The 14,554-nt window shown below is 39.9% G+C and overlaps 1 protein-coding gene across 7 annotated transcripts in view; it reads right to left on the reverse strand.

Annotated features, from left to right (window-relative positions):
* The window catches only part of SIK3 (SIK family kinase 3), a 307,559-nt gene that overhangs the window by 56,447 nt on the left and 236,558 nt on the right, over positions 1-14,554 (reverse strand). For all 7 annotated transcript variants that reach the window (XM_045204075.3, XM_053925710.2, XM_053925708.2 and 4 more), the window contains exons 5-6: positions 10,445-10,569; positions 9,807-9,930 (exon numbers count right to left, since the gene is read on the reverse strand). In XM_045204075.3, coding sequence (XP_045060010.2) covers positions 9,807-9,930; positions 10,445-10,569 — 249 coding nt within the window. The remainder of the gene's footprint in view (positions 1-9,806; positions 9,931-10,444; positions 10,570-14,554) is intronic.

The following is a 14,554-nucleotide window of genomic DNA, read 5'->3' on the forward strand; positions in this document are numbered from 1 at the left end:
AGCATTTTTAATGTAACAGAATAAAATATATACTGTACATAGTAAAGGCAAGTTTTGCTTTTTAAAAACCTTTTGTTCAATTGCATATGTGGGGGTGTCCTCAGTGACTGTATAACGTATTTTTTTTACTATGGTCATAAACAAAAATGTTTGAAAGTTAGAGCTCTAGCCATTCTAAGGAGTGAACTTTAGCCTAAAAGCAAAGATAAACCACTGAAAAGTTTAAGCTGGAAAATGATCTGATCTGATCTGTGTGTGTCATTTTTATATGTTTTATATAGGTTTATATATGTTTTAGAAAGATTACTTATGCAGCAGTGTGAAGGACAAATTAGAGACGGACAAGACTGGACCCATGAATCCATTTAGTTGCTATAATTTAATCTAGATCATAGCCACTACAGAGGTGCTGTAGGAGTTGAGGGTTTAATCTACAGGATATGGTTATAATAGACTGGCTCTGGTGATGGTGAGAGAGGAGGAGAAATCATAGCTAGATTCTGCCTTGGTCAGATAGTGATGTCATTCATTAAAATAGGGAAAACAAAGTAGAACAAATTTGGGTGGGTAGGGGAAATTAAGTTCAATTCTGAATATGTTTCCATTGATGTGAATTCAAGGCATGAAAGTGAAGCTGATCAGTAGCAACTGGGTGGCGTATTTATAGTCCTCCATCCTGGAGGAAAGGACTGAGAAGGCCAGAGAGTTAACTGAGCGTTAATTGGGGACTGAACATCACAGAGATCTCTGAAGCCATGGCAGTAAGATAGCTCAAAAAGATGGTGTAAATAGGAAAAGAGTTAAAAGGATGAACAGAGAAGACTGAGGCACCCTGAGAGACAAGAAGAGAACTGGAGAATGTGGTGTCTGAGTAGCAATGAGGAAAAAAAGTGTTTCAAAAGTAAAGAGTGACTGAACAATAAGGAAACAGACAATTTCATTAAAACATGGGCAAAACATTTGGATGGACACATCATCAAAGAAGGTATGTTGATGATAAATGTGCATATAAAAATGCTCATCATCATCATCCATCATTATAGAAATGCAAATAAGATAAGCTATCACTACACATCTATTAAAACAGCAAAGGTCCAAAGCACTGATAACACCAAGTGCTGGTAAGTGTGGAACGGGAACTCTCCCTCAGTGCTGGTGCAAATTTTGCTTTCTCAGTGAAGGGGTTCCCTGACCATATTTTTATAAATAACCTCCTACTCACCACCCCTAAACTTCCTTCCCTATTTTTGTCACTACACTTATCATTATCTGACATACTATTTATTAAGGCATTAACTCTAAGAAGACTTAACATTAGTTATTCTACAATGCAATTTCCATGTGCCTGTACTTTGTTGTCAACCCAAGTGGACATAGGCTCCATATGTTATTCCTTACAATGAAAACATGATTAAGCAAAACTAAAAATCGCTACTGCTTTGTCTCTAAATGTTCTTTTCTTAATGTGCATATTAATGGTGAAAACAATATAGACTCTGGATATTTGGTATTTCTTTCCAGTGTTAAATTTTTCAAAAACCTACTTATCCTACTAAGTACTCATTTAAAAAACACTTTAAAAATATTTGTGTCTAGCTCGGGCTGGTGTGGCTCAGTGGATTGAGTGCCAGCCTGCGAACCAAAGGGTCTCCAGTTCATTTCCATTCAGGGCACTTGCCTGGGTTGCAGGCCAGGTCCCCAGTAGGGGTTGCCCAACAGGCAACCACACATTGATGTGTCACTCCCTCTCTTTCTCCCTCCCTTCCCCTCTCTCTAAAAATAAATGAATAAAATCTTTAAAAAAATGTGTCTAGGGGATTAAAAGTAGGAAATGTATCGGGTTGGCCAAAATGTCTGTAGTTTTTTCCCACAAAATGAAAGACACATTTTTCACTTTTACCAGTAACTTTACTGGGAAATTAAAAAATATATATTTAATTTTTTTAAAAAATATATTTATTGATTATGCTATTACAGTTGTCCCATTCCCCCCCCACTCCACTCCATCCTGCCCACCCCCTCCCTCCCAAATTCCCCCCCTATAGTTCATGTCCATGGGTCATACTTATAAGTTCTTTGGCTTCTACACTTTCTACACTATTCTTACCCTCCCCCTGTCTATTTTCCACCTGTCATCTATGCTACTTACTCTCTGTACCTTTCCCCCCCTCTCCCCCTCCCACTCCCCTATTGACAACCCTCCATGTGATCTCCATCTCTATGGTTCTGTTCCTGTTCTAGTCGTTTGCCTAGTTTGCTCTTGTTTTTGTTTTAGGTGTGGTCGTTAATAACTGTGAGTTTGCTGTCATTTTTACTGCTCCTATTTTTAATCTTTTTCTTAGGTAACTCCCTTTAACATTTCATATAATAAGGGCTTGGTGATGATGAACTTCTTTAACTTGACCTTATCTGAGAAGCACTTTATCTGCCCTTTCATTCTAAATGATAGCTGTGCTGGATACAGTAATCTTGGATGTAGGTCCTTGCGTTTAATCTTGGGTAATGCAATTATGATGTGCCTTGGTGTGTTCCTCCTTGGGTCCAGCTTCTTTGGGACTCTCTGAGCTTCCTGGACTTCCTGGAAGTCTATTTCCTTTGCCAGATTAGGGAAGTTCTCCTTCATTATTTGTTCAAATAAGTTTTCAATTTTTTGTTCTTCCTCTTCTCCTTCTGGCACCCCCATGATTCAGATGTTGGAACGTTTCAAGATGTCCTGGAGGTTCCTAAGCCTCTCCTCATTTTTCCGAATTCTTGTTTCTTCATTCTGTTCTGGTTGGATGTTCTTTCAGCCTTCTGGTCCACACCGTTGATTTGAGTCCCAGTTTCCTTCGCATCACTATTGATTCCCTGTACATTTTCCTTTGTTTCTCTTAGCATAGGCTTCATTTTTTCATCTGGTTTTCGAACAGATTCAACCAATTCTGTGAGCATCTTGATAACCAGTGTTTTGAACTGTGCATCTGATAGGTTGGCTATCTCTTCCTCGCTTAGTTGTATTTTTTCTGGAGCTTTGAAGTGTTCTGTCATTTGGGCCTTTTTTTTTTTTTTGTCTTTGCGCGTCTGTTACTTTAAGGGGCGGAGCCTTAGGTGTTCACGGGGGCAGGTAACGCTGGTCTCTGCACTGTGACGCTGTACGTGGGGGAGGGGCCGAGAGGGAGCAATGGCGCCTGCCCCACTCTCCACCGGACCTCAATCTTTCACTCCGCTACCCACAATCAAACTGGGCCCCTCTGGTGCTGGTTCCTGAGTGGGTGGACTTGTGCACACTCTAGGCCCCTGTGGGTCTCTCCAACGACCTCTCCTGTGAGGCTGTGAGTCTCTCCTGCTGCTGCCCGAACCCCCATGGGCGTTTTCAATCAGATGTTTGAGGCTTTATTTCCCCGCGCTGGAGCCCTGGGTTGCGAGGTCTGCTTCGCTCCCCTCCGTTTGTCCGGTTTATCTGTGCGCGAGTGTGGGGCCGCGGGGTGCTACCCGCTGCTCTGCCTGCCCCGTTCTCTGCCACTCTGAGTCCGGCTCTCTCGGTTTATCTGTGCGTGAATGTGTGGCCGCAGGGTCTGCTAGTGGTCAGACTGCCTGCCCCGTTCGTCCCACACTCCGCCAGTCTCAGTCGCGCCAAGGCAACTCGAGTCCTCTCCGCCCCGGGTGCCCATCTCCGCCCCTGCTACTGGTCTGGATGAATGTTTATTTTTTATCTCCTTGGTGTTGGACTTCCTTGCTGTTCTATTTTCTGTCAGTTCTGGTTGTGCGAGGAGGCGCAGTGTGTCTACCTACGCCACCATCTTGGTTCTCTAAAACGTATTTAATTTTAGAGAGACCAGAAGGGAAGGAGAAAGAAGGAGTGAAACATCAATGTGTGGTTGCCTCTCATGTGTCCCCTACTTGGGACCTGGCCTGCAACCGAGGCACGTGGCCTGACTGGGAATCGAACTGGTGACCTCTTGATTCGCAGGCTGGTACTCAATTCTGCTGAGCCACACCGGCCAGGGCTGATTTGGATATTTTCAGTATGCCAGCTACCTCCCACATGGTAGAACATTGATTGTTCTCAATTAATGTCTCTATTTGATTGCTGTGAACTTTTACTGGTCTACCTGACCACGAAGCATGGTCCAGGGATAACAAACTTCGAAAACCACTTCTCACATGTTCAGTCACTCACAGTACCCTCTCCATACACTGCACAATTTTTTTTTTTTTTTGCATTTTCAGTTGCATTTTTACCTTTCTTGAAGTAATGAAGCATAATATACCCAAAAAGGTTGCATATTTTCTTCCATTTCAAAATTAAACTGGCTACACAAAAATTCACCAATCTTGGTTAAGTTTTTAAAATGTTTTAAAATTTAACCTTTATTGCATTTTTTCCATCACATTTAATCCCCTTATACCCCCTTGGTCCAGCGTTCACCACAATGTTGTCCAAGTCCATGAGTCCTTTTTCCTTACTGCTCAATCCTTCCACTCCCCACCTCCCCCCACTAGCTGTCATCCTACTCTCCGAGTTCCTATTTTCCTTGTTAGTTCAGTTTGTTCATTAGATTCCACATGAGTTAAATCATGTGGTATTTGCCTTTCTCTGACTGGCTTATGTCACTTAGCATAATGTTTTCCAGGTCCATCCATGCTGTTGCAAAGGGTAAAATTTTCTTTTTTAATGGCTGAGTAGTAGTTATTTAGTTATTTATCCACTGTGTAAATATCCCACAGTTGTTTTATCCACTCATCTACTGATGGACACTTGGACTGTTTCCATATATTGGTAACTGTAAATAATGCTGCAATGAACACAGGGGTGCTTATATTCTTTTGAATTAAGTGTTTTGGGTTCCTTTGGATATATTCCCAGGAGTGGGATCGCTGGGTTGAAAAGCAGATCCGTTTTTAATATTTGGCTGTATCCATACTGCTTTCCACAATGGTTGCACCAATCTGTATTCCCACCAATAGCGCAAAAAGGGGTCCCCTTTCTCCACGTCCTTGCCAACACTTGTTGTTTGTTGATTTATTGATTACAGCCATTCTGACAGGTGTGAGATATATCTCATTGTGGTTTTATTTTTTATAATTATATTTTATTGATTATGCTATTACAGTTGTCTTGATTTTTTCCCTTTGCCCCCCTCCAGCCAGCACTACCCACTCCCTCAGGCAATGCTCCCAACATCGTTCATTTCCACGGGTCATTCGTATAAGTTCTTTGGTTACTCCATTTCCTATACTGTACATTACACCTCCATAGCTATTCTGTAACTACCTATTTATATTTCTCAATCTCCTAACCTCTTCACCCATCTCCCCACACACCCCTCCCATATGGCAAACATCAAAATGCTCTTTGTATCCTTGATTCTGTCTGTCTTCCTATTTGCTTAGCTTGTTTTTTAGATTCAATTGTTGATAGATTTTTATTTATTACCATTTTGATCTTCTTTTTTTAAATAAATCCCTTTAATATGTCATATAATAATGGTTTGGTGATAAACTCCTTTAGTTTTTTCTTGTGTGGGAAGCTCTTTATCTCCCCTTCGATTCTAAATAACAGCTTCACTGGGTAGAGCAATCTTGGATATAGGTCCCTGCTTTTCATGACTTTGAGTATTCTTGCCAATCCCTTCTAGAACGCAAAGTTCTTTTAAGAAATCAGCTGAGTCTTATAGAACTCCTTGGTAGGTAACTCTTGATTTTTTTCTTGTTGCTTTTAAGATTTTCTCTTTATCTTTAACCTTTGGCATCGTAATTGATTTGTCTTCGGGTGGGCATCTTTGCATCAATCTAGTTTGGGACTCTCTGCGCTTCCTGGACTTGCCTGTCTACTTCTTTCACCAAATTAGGGAATTTTTCTTTCATTATATTTTCAAATAGATTTCCAATTTCTTCCTCTTTCTTTTCTCCTTCTGGCACCCCTGTGATGTGAATGTTGGACTTCTGGAAGTTGTCTTTAGAGGCTGCTTATACTATCTTCAATTTTTGGATTTTTTCTTCTTGTTCTGATAGGTTGTTTTTTTGCTTCCTTATGTTTCAAATCATTGATTTGATTCTGGGCTTCATCCCTTCTACTGTTGTTTCCCTGTAAATCGTTCTTTATTTCAATTAATGTATCCCTTGTTTCTGACTGGATCTTTTTTATGCTCTTGAGGTACTAAGTTCCTGGAGCAACCTTATAACCAGTGTTTTGAACTCTGCATCTGACAGATTGCTTATTTCCATTTTGTTTAGTTCTCTTTGTGGACTTTTGATCTGTTCTTTCATTTGGGCCATATTTCTTTGTCTCCTCATTTTGGCAGCCTCCCTGTGTTTGTTTCTATATATTAGGTAGAGCTGCTTTGATTCCCTGTCTTGATAGTATGGTCTAATGTAGTAGGTGTTCTGTAGGGTCCAGTGACACAGCCTCCCCTGTCACCGAAGCCTGGTACTCGAGGTGCGACCTTCATTTGGGCTTAGTACACCTTCATCTTGTAGTTGAGCCTTGGTTCTTGTTGGTAGGTGAATGGGAGGGATTTATCTAGGCCAGTCACTTGGAAGGACTGGCTGTGACCATTGTCCACCAACCTCTGCCCTCTGTGGAGGATCAGCTGTGCAGGGGCATGGTGATGGTGCTCTGATGTGGTCTGTAGCTATCCATTGGGTGCTCTGGTCCTGGGGTTTCCCAGGTGGTGCAGACCAAGGTCAGCTCCCACCTGTGTTTTGCCTGGGTCACCCTTCCTGAGCTATAAAGGAACCTGAGATGGCTGCTACTTGTGCTGGACTTGTAGATTCCCAGGTGAAGCCAAGCTGTGAAACTAGGCTGGCTGCTCCTAGTGACGAGCTTAGGGCTCCCTAAGGCCAGCTGTTGCTTGTTTGATAGGATTTAGGAAGTTGTGAAGCTTGAGCCAAAACCAGCCATTCATATGTAAAAATAGTATGGGTGGACCCATAAATTGGGTGGGCAAAGTCTGTGGGGATCTCCAAGGTGGGTCAAACAGTGTTAGCCAGGTTGATGGAGTCTCAGATAAAGCACCAGCTTGCAGCTCTGTGCAGGGTGGGGGGAAAGAGTTTGGAAAAGGGACAATGGTCTCTATTCACCTTGATCTCGGACACTTATTTTCTCCCTGTATACCACTAGTGCCTTTCAAGCTGCTACCTCAATGCTGGAGCTCATAGAGAGTGAGTTCGAGCAGGGGAGTCTATGTGTGAATTCTTTAAGAGCAACTGCTTGGGGCTCCGGAATTTTCTTCCACTGACTCCACCCCACTGGAGTTTGCAGCCAGAACTTGTGGGGTCTTATCTTCTTGGCTCTGGAACCCTTGTCTGGGGGGCCTGGTATGGGGCTGGGACTCCTCATTCCTGATATATCCCTCCCAAATTTTTATCCAGCACATGTGGGTGAGGGACCTGCCCATTCCGCATCTGCACCCCTCCTAGCTAGCAGTCTGGATGGATGTGGTTTCTTTAATTCTGTACTTGTCAAACTTCAACTCAACTCTATTTCTGATGGTTCTGAGTGATGGTTGTTCTATATTTTAGTTGTAATTTTGCTGTGGTGTGCAAAGAGGAGAGCCATGTCTGCCTATGCTGCTATCTTGACCAGAAGTCCCTCATTGTGGTTTTAATTTGCATTTCTCTGATGATTAGTGACACTGAGAATCTTTTCATATGTCTATGGCCATTTGTATGTCCTCTTTGGAGAAATGTCTATTCAGGTCCTTTGCTCATTTTTTTAATTTGGGTTGTTTGGTTTTTTGTTGTTTTGTAAGTTCTTTATAAATTTTGGATACTAACCCTTTATCAGATTTATCAGTGAGTATGTTCTCCCATTCTGTGGGTTGTCTTTTTATTTTGTTGATGATTTCCTTTGCTGTACAAAAACTTTTTATTTTGATGTAGTCCCATTTGTTTATTTTTTCTTTTGTTTCCCTTGCCTGGGGAGACCTTCCAATAAAATATTGCTATGAGCAATGCCTGAGATTTTGCGGTCTGTTTTCTTCTACAATTTTTATGGTTTCAGGTGTAACATTTAAGTCTTTGTTCCATTTTGAATTTATTCTTGTGTGCAGTGTAATAAGATGGACTAATTTCATTTTTCTGCATGTATCTGTCCAATTTTCCCAACAGCATTTACTGAATAAACTATCTTTAGCCCATTGTACATAATTGTTTCCTGTGCCCAACATTAATTGACTATAAGGGTGTGGGTTTATTTTTGGGCTGTCTATTCTGTTCCATTGATCTATGTGTTATTTTTTATGAGCGTACCATGCTGTTTTGATTACTATGGACTTATAGTATAGTTTGATATTAGGCAGCATCATTCCTTCAACTCTTGTTCTTTTTTAGGATCGGTATTGCTATTCAGGGCCTTTTGTGGTTCCACATAAATTTTTGAAATTTATTTCTAGTTCTGTGAAATATGTCATTGGAATCTTGACAGGAATTGCATTGAATCTATAGATTGCTCTGGGTAGTATGGACATTTTAATGATGTTAATTCTTCCTATCCATGAGCACAGTATGTGCTTCCACTTATTTTATTCTGTTTCTTTCTTCAGTATCTTATAATTTTCTGAGTACCGATCTTTTAATGTAAACCTTGGTTATATTTATTTCTAGGTATTTTCTTCATTTGTATCAATTGTGAATAAGATTGCTTTCTTAATTTCCCTTTCTCTTTGTTCACTATTGGCATATAAAAATACAACTGATTTCTGTGTATTAATTTTGTACCCTGCTACTTTGTTGAATTCTTTATCAGTTCTAGTTGTTTCCTGGTGGATCTTTGGTATTCACTATGTACAGTATCATGTCATCTGCAAATAATGACAGTTTTACTTCTTCCTTTCCGGTTTGGATGCCTTTTATTTCTTGTGGTCTGATTGCTGTGGTTATCATCAGCAATATTACACCTTCAATACTAAAATGGTTACAGAAAAATTCATAAATTTTGATTATTTTTAAATGCATGCTGATATGACAACTATCACAATGCAATCTTACAAAATTGTTTGGAATGAAATTCAAGACAACTAAATGCTACTAGAGCCACCATATAAAAAAAAACAAATGAACTTTTTGGCCAACCTAATAGTAGCAGCAACACTAAGGTTCAAAGACTCCTTTATTGTTGGCAATTATTACCACATTTCAGTGGTTCCCAGGAAATGGAAATATTATCCTGAAAAAGGGTGAAAGAGGGGGTGAACGATGGGATGAAACAGTAATATTTATTGCCTTGCTACTATGTGATGTGCCTAATGACTCCTTACATATATTATTTTAGTCCTCATAGTAACAATCCTCACATAACTGTCAACCATTTATAGATGAAGAAATCAAAGCTCAGAAAGACTTAGTAATCTGCCACACAACACTAGCTGCTATGTGCACAGCCTAGAGCCAAACTCAGACAAACTCTGTAGAGGCATTTGATGCCAAAGCCTGCACACTTGTTCCTACAGAATCCTGCCTCCGGAGGTACCCACTCAGCAAACCGGAGCTAAGAAAGGTTGTTAGCCCTGGCTGTGTCACTCAGTTGGGTTGGAGCGTTGTCCCATACACCAAAAGGTTGCAGGTTTGATCCCTGATTGAGGAGCATATGGGGGGTGACCAATCAATGTTTCACTTTTACACTGATGTTTCTCTTTCTCTCTTTCTCCCCCTAAAAATCAATAAACATATCCTCAGGTAAGGACTTCAAAGAAAAAAAAAGGTAGGTTGTTAAATGGGCCATTTATACTCCATCACTTAATTTCCGTCACTTAATTTCTAGGACAGCTTAACATGTCTAACTTTCCGTGAACCCAGTCATAGCTATGTGCTGTCAACACACTTACCTGTGGACATAAAAAATGGGATGCGGAACTTTCCACTCAACACCCGTGCCCGCAGATTCTGCAGTGTGCTCCCATCAAATGGCAGGGCACCACACACAAGCACATAGAGGACGACTCCAAGGCTCTGCATCCCAGACAGAGAATACATACAATTAATCACATCAGAGGAAACAAAAGAGGCCATTATAAGTATATGTCTGAAGATGATGTGAGTCATGCACAAGATAATGGAACAAACTTTTTATTCTTTTTTTTAAATGAGAAATAATTGGGGCATTGTCAAGGCCAATCATCTTCAGAATAGTTAACATTCTTCTTTGCTTCCACATATTAATTTTGGGTAACATATCTAGAATTTCTCTCAGTATACATCCTCTAGGAAGAAGGCAAGTGGCAACAACAGAAAGAATCTCTGTTCTTGACAAAGGCACCATCCAAGCTTGCCCTTGGTGTTTTCTTTTTGCACATGCAAACGGGGAATTTGAAATCTGTGTCTCAATCCTGCTGGGGGAAAGACTACACAAAGAACTGGGAATTCAAAGAACAGTTGAGCAAGATCTCAATTCACAAGCAGCATATTGGGCTGTTCAGGATGAGGTGACTACCGCTACAGGGCCTGAGAGAAAGCAGTCACATACCCAGATATCCACTTTGGGCCCATCATACTCCTTTCCCTCAAAGAGCTCAGGGGCAGCATAGGGAGGACTGCCACACCACGTCTTCAGCAGCTGCCCAGGGGTGAAATGGTTGCTGAAGCCAAAGTCTAGAAAGGCAAATGGACATAACTCATGTTATCTGAACCTGGCAAATACTAGCTTGTAGGCACAAAAATAAAGGTTCTGGATCATTAAGTTTGAATATGCAATGTAAACACACAACATTTGGAAATTATACAACCATCCCCTTAAATTTAAAATAGTGAAACAAAGATACAGATGAGCTGGAATGCAAAAGACATCTGGTTAACTAAAACTAAACAAAATTGGTTTATGTCAGCAAAATAAGCCTAGGTGTTTTCCCTTCAAAAACCTTTTTGAAGGGAAAAAACCTAGGCTTAGTGAGGCAAGTGGTACTTGCTCCTTTAAGAACAAAAGTAAAATTGTGTAACGATTGATGTTAAGAAAACATCAGAATCATAAATACATACAAGACTACTCAACTGGACTCAAAATTTTCATATTATTTTTACTTCTTACAGTAACTGTATTTATGACACTGACTTTAAAAAATCATACGAAACAACATTATTATTATTAAGGTTGCTTATTCAAAACAAAGACAGCTGCTGTTTTGTAAGTACTTTTATGTGTATAAATATTTGTATGAACAACTCGTACGTACAACAGGCTGGAACTCCCTCCTGCCCTGGATCTACCACATTCCCTGTGGTCACAGCATCTGAAAATGCTCAACACCTCCCTGCTTTCTGAAATTCTTTTCTCCCCTTCCTAGTTTTACTCTCATTGACAACTGTCTCCTTTTGCTATTTGCTTTTCTTCTTTCCACTATCTATAGGTGTCTTCTAGTAAGGCATGTGCTGATTTTCACTGTCTCCTCGCTCTACATTTTTTCTGAGGGCTTAACTCTTCTGGTCCCACTATCATTTGCTTGGTAATAATTCCGCAAATTTATCTCTCTGACTCTAATCTCAACTGTGAACTTCTTGACATGAACTTCTAATACCTGCCTGGAAAGGAACACCTCAAACTTACATTTTCCAAAATCACATCTGCTCTTCAAGTGATAATCCCATGGTCATTAATGGTATCACCTTCCCAGTTACTAGAAGTACAGGAGTCATCTTTTCTTTCTTCTTCACTTCCCATTTCCAACTGGTAAAACTTAACTGCTTCTACCCTGTAAATGTGCTTTACACCTATCTCCTCATTTCTCTTTATATTCCTACCATCTCAGTTCATACTCTTTACCATCTCTGGCATAGATTGATGCTATTGCTTATTACCTATACCTATTATTTCTCTCTAAGCCATCCATTCATCGCACAGTGAATGTTACACAAATCACACTGTGTTACCACCTTGTTGAAAAACATTTGGTGGTCCCCTTCTGCTTAAAGAACAGTCTAAATTAGCACTGTCATTTACAGTCTCTCATAACTCAACTCCATCCTACCTTTCCAACTTATCCCTGGCCATCCTAGCATTAATAGACTACTCACATCCTATGTTTATGTGCCTGACTTATGCTATTTCCTCTCTGGGCCATGCCCTCTCCTTTCCTTTGCATATATGAAATATCACTCTGTTTCAAAGACCAGTCAAATATTACTTCCTATATGAAACCTTAACTGATTTCCACCACAAAAAACCATGTCAATGGTTTCCTCCCCTGTGCTTCCACAGTCCTTTGTTTATACCTCTACCATCCAATCACAACTCTGCCTTGTATCATACTTAGTTGTATTAAGTATTTATTCCCTCCACTAGTCAGTAAATGGGAGGGATATCATTTTATTTATCCTAACATCCACACAGTATTCCCATACATAGCAGGGACTCAAGAAAGGGTCACTGAATTAAACTAATAAAATCATTGGGCCAATCCTCTTATCACCTCCTGGCTACTAGAGCCTTCTCATATTGACAATGGCAGCTGGCCAGCTACTAGAGCCTCTACTTCCTAAATTTCTATAATTAATGATCATGAGGGGCTTAGAGGTCAGGACCATCATTAGAATCTCATAATAGCTACTTTGAGAAATCAAATGTCATTCTTCAATGGAAAATATATGCCTCTTCTGTCCAGAAGAGGCCAAGCAATGAATTAAAACCAGCTGACTTTAAACTTTCCTAATAAGAATTTAAAATATATAGGAAATTTATCATTTTGAATCACAGATGCTCTGTCTACAATTAATAACCTTTCTACCATTTTACGCTGCTGGGGAGGGGAAAGACACAAAGTTAATGGCATAAGGCTTGTATATTCTACCTACCAAACAGGAAATCTTTACGAAGAAAACATTGTCAAAGGGAACTACCTTCAGCTATGGCTGTAGGCTTAGATTATCATTAGGTATTTATAAGAGAAATGAGTATGCAAGAATGAGTGATATGATTAGGGCCTGACAATTAGAGAGAGCCACATCTGGGGAAGCACCTGCTTTCACAGCATGTCACAGTCAAACACCTGGTATCCACAGCTAGACCCAATGGAATGACCAACAGCAAAATTACAGTAAGATTCCATGACAAATCCCCTACCCCCTTTGCTCTTATTTCCTATTACATACCAAGCAAAAAATCTTCTAAACCTGCAAACTTGTCCAGGGGTCTCCTATAATCATTCAAGTATTGTTCTTACTCCTGACTCTAAAGGTGTTGCACATATAAACAAAATCTGCTTCTCCTTGACTACTATGACACTTTTTTCCCATTAAGGCCAGCTTCCTCCAATCATATATCCTGGGATATCTCGATTCATTCTTTAATGTACCAAACCTATCAGGATCTGACTCACCCTCCCACTTCAATATACATATTACTATGAATTGACAGATTCATTAAAAGTATACTGCTCTTTTATCTTTAGTACTAATGCCTCTTCACCAGTATTTCACATTTATTTTCAATATTTCTGTGCAGCTTGTTAAAATTCTGGCTAAATCATCGTTAATGCAGCTATAACATAACTTATTTCCTAAAAATTTAAATTATGGATGTAGGAGAAACCTCAAATTATTAACATATACTAAATCTGGAACTCATTTTGCAGGTTTAGCTCCTCCTAATCAGCACTTCAGGGACTGAATAATTAGGGTGGGAAGAATGTCTCCTTTTTATTCTCCCAACTGTTTGCCATTGGGATCATTTTGCCACATGTTTTAAGAAGACTGGAAGGAAAAATAAAAGCAGTTAAAAGTCAGACCAGTATATTTTGGGGTTTGTTGGTAGTTTAGGGAAGTACTTGGGGAATGCTGACAGGATACTGGTAGGAAGTGAGATGGAATGGAGCAAGTGGGGAATAGACAGACATGAAACAGAATTCTTAAGACTTTTTTTGGTTTTTAGTTATCCACACATGGAGACAACTGAAAAAGCCACCAGGTGACCCAACTTGGAAGAGAAAATGATCCCCCCCAAAATTTAAAGCAATGAGTAAAATGAATGAGGAAGAATTCTTGCTGGCTTGGATCAGAAATGCCAAAGCAGCAGGCAAACAAGAGCTTTCAGAACTGAAGTTTGCTCAGTTACCTTGAACATAGAAAACCGTAATTCCATTTTGGTTTTGGCCCTGGAGCTGTTCTTATTCATGATGTTTTTCATTACTCACTAAAGCTTTTTATTCCTAATGTGTCTTCCATAATCTCTTAATAGGTTCCTCCATATCCTTCATTCGAAATACAACATGTATATATGGAAACATCCCAATGGGTATAGCAATATGTTGATTCCTATGAAAGAACCAAAGGCAGACAATATATGTTCCTAAGGAAGGACTCAAAACAGAAGTAGAACTTAGCTGAATAGCTAGGATCTGAGGAGGCAGAGGGGGAAAGTGAAAAGGGTATTCTGAACAATGGCTGGGGGACAGCACCGTAAAGGCATTATCACTTGGAACTAGTGTGCTAACTTCAAGCAACAATAACAAGACTGCCCTGGGTATGATGTGGGGTTTGCAGAGGTATGTATGTGGCAAGAAATAAGATTACATAGTAGCATCAACCAAGCTATAGCTTTAAATTATAAAACAAGAGCCTTAGACTTCATTCTGTGAATTAGTGTTTT

Source organism: Desmodus rotundus, chromosome 5 (genome assembly GCF_022682495.2).
Source record: "Desmodus rotundus isolate HL8 chromosome 5, HLdesRot8A.1, whole genome shotgun sequence".
Classification (NCBI taxonomy): Eukaryota; Metazoa; Chordata; class Mammalia; order Chiroptera; family Phyllostomidae; genus Desmodus; species Desmodus rotundus.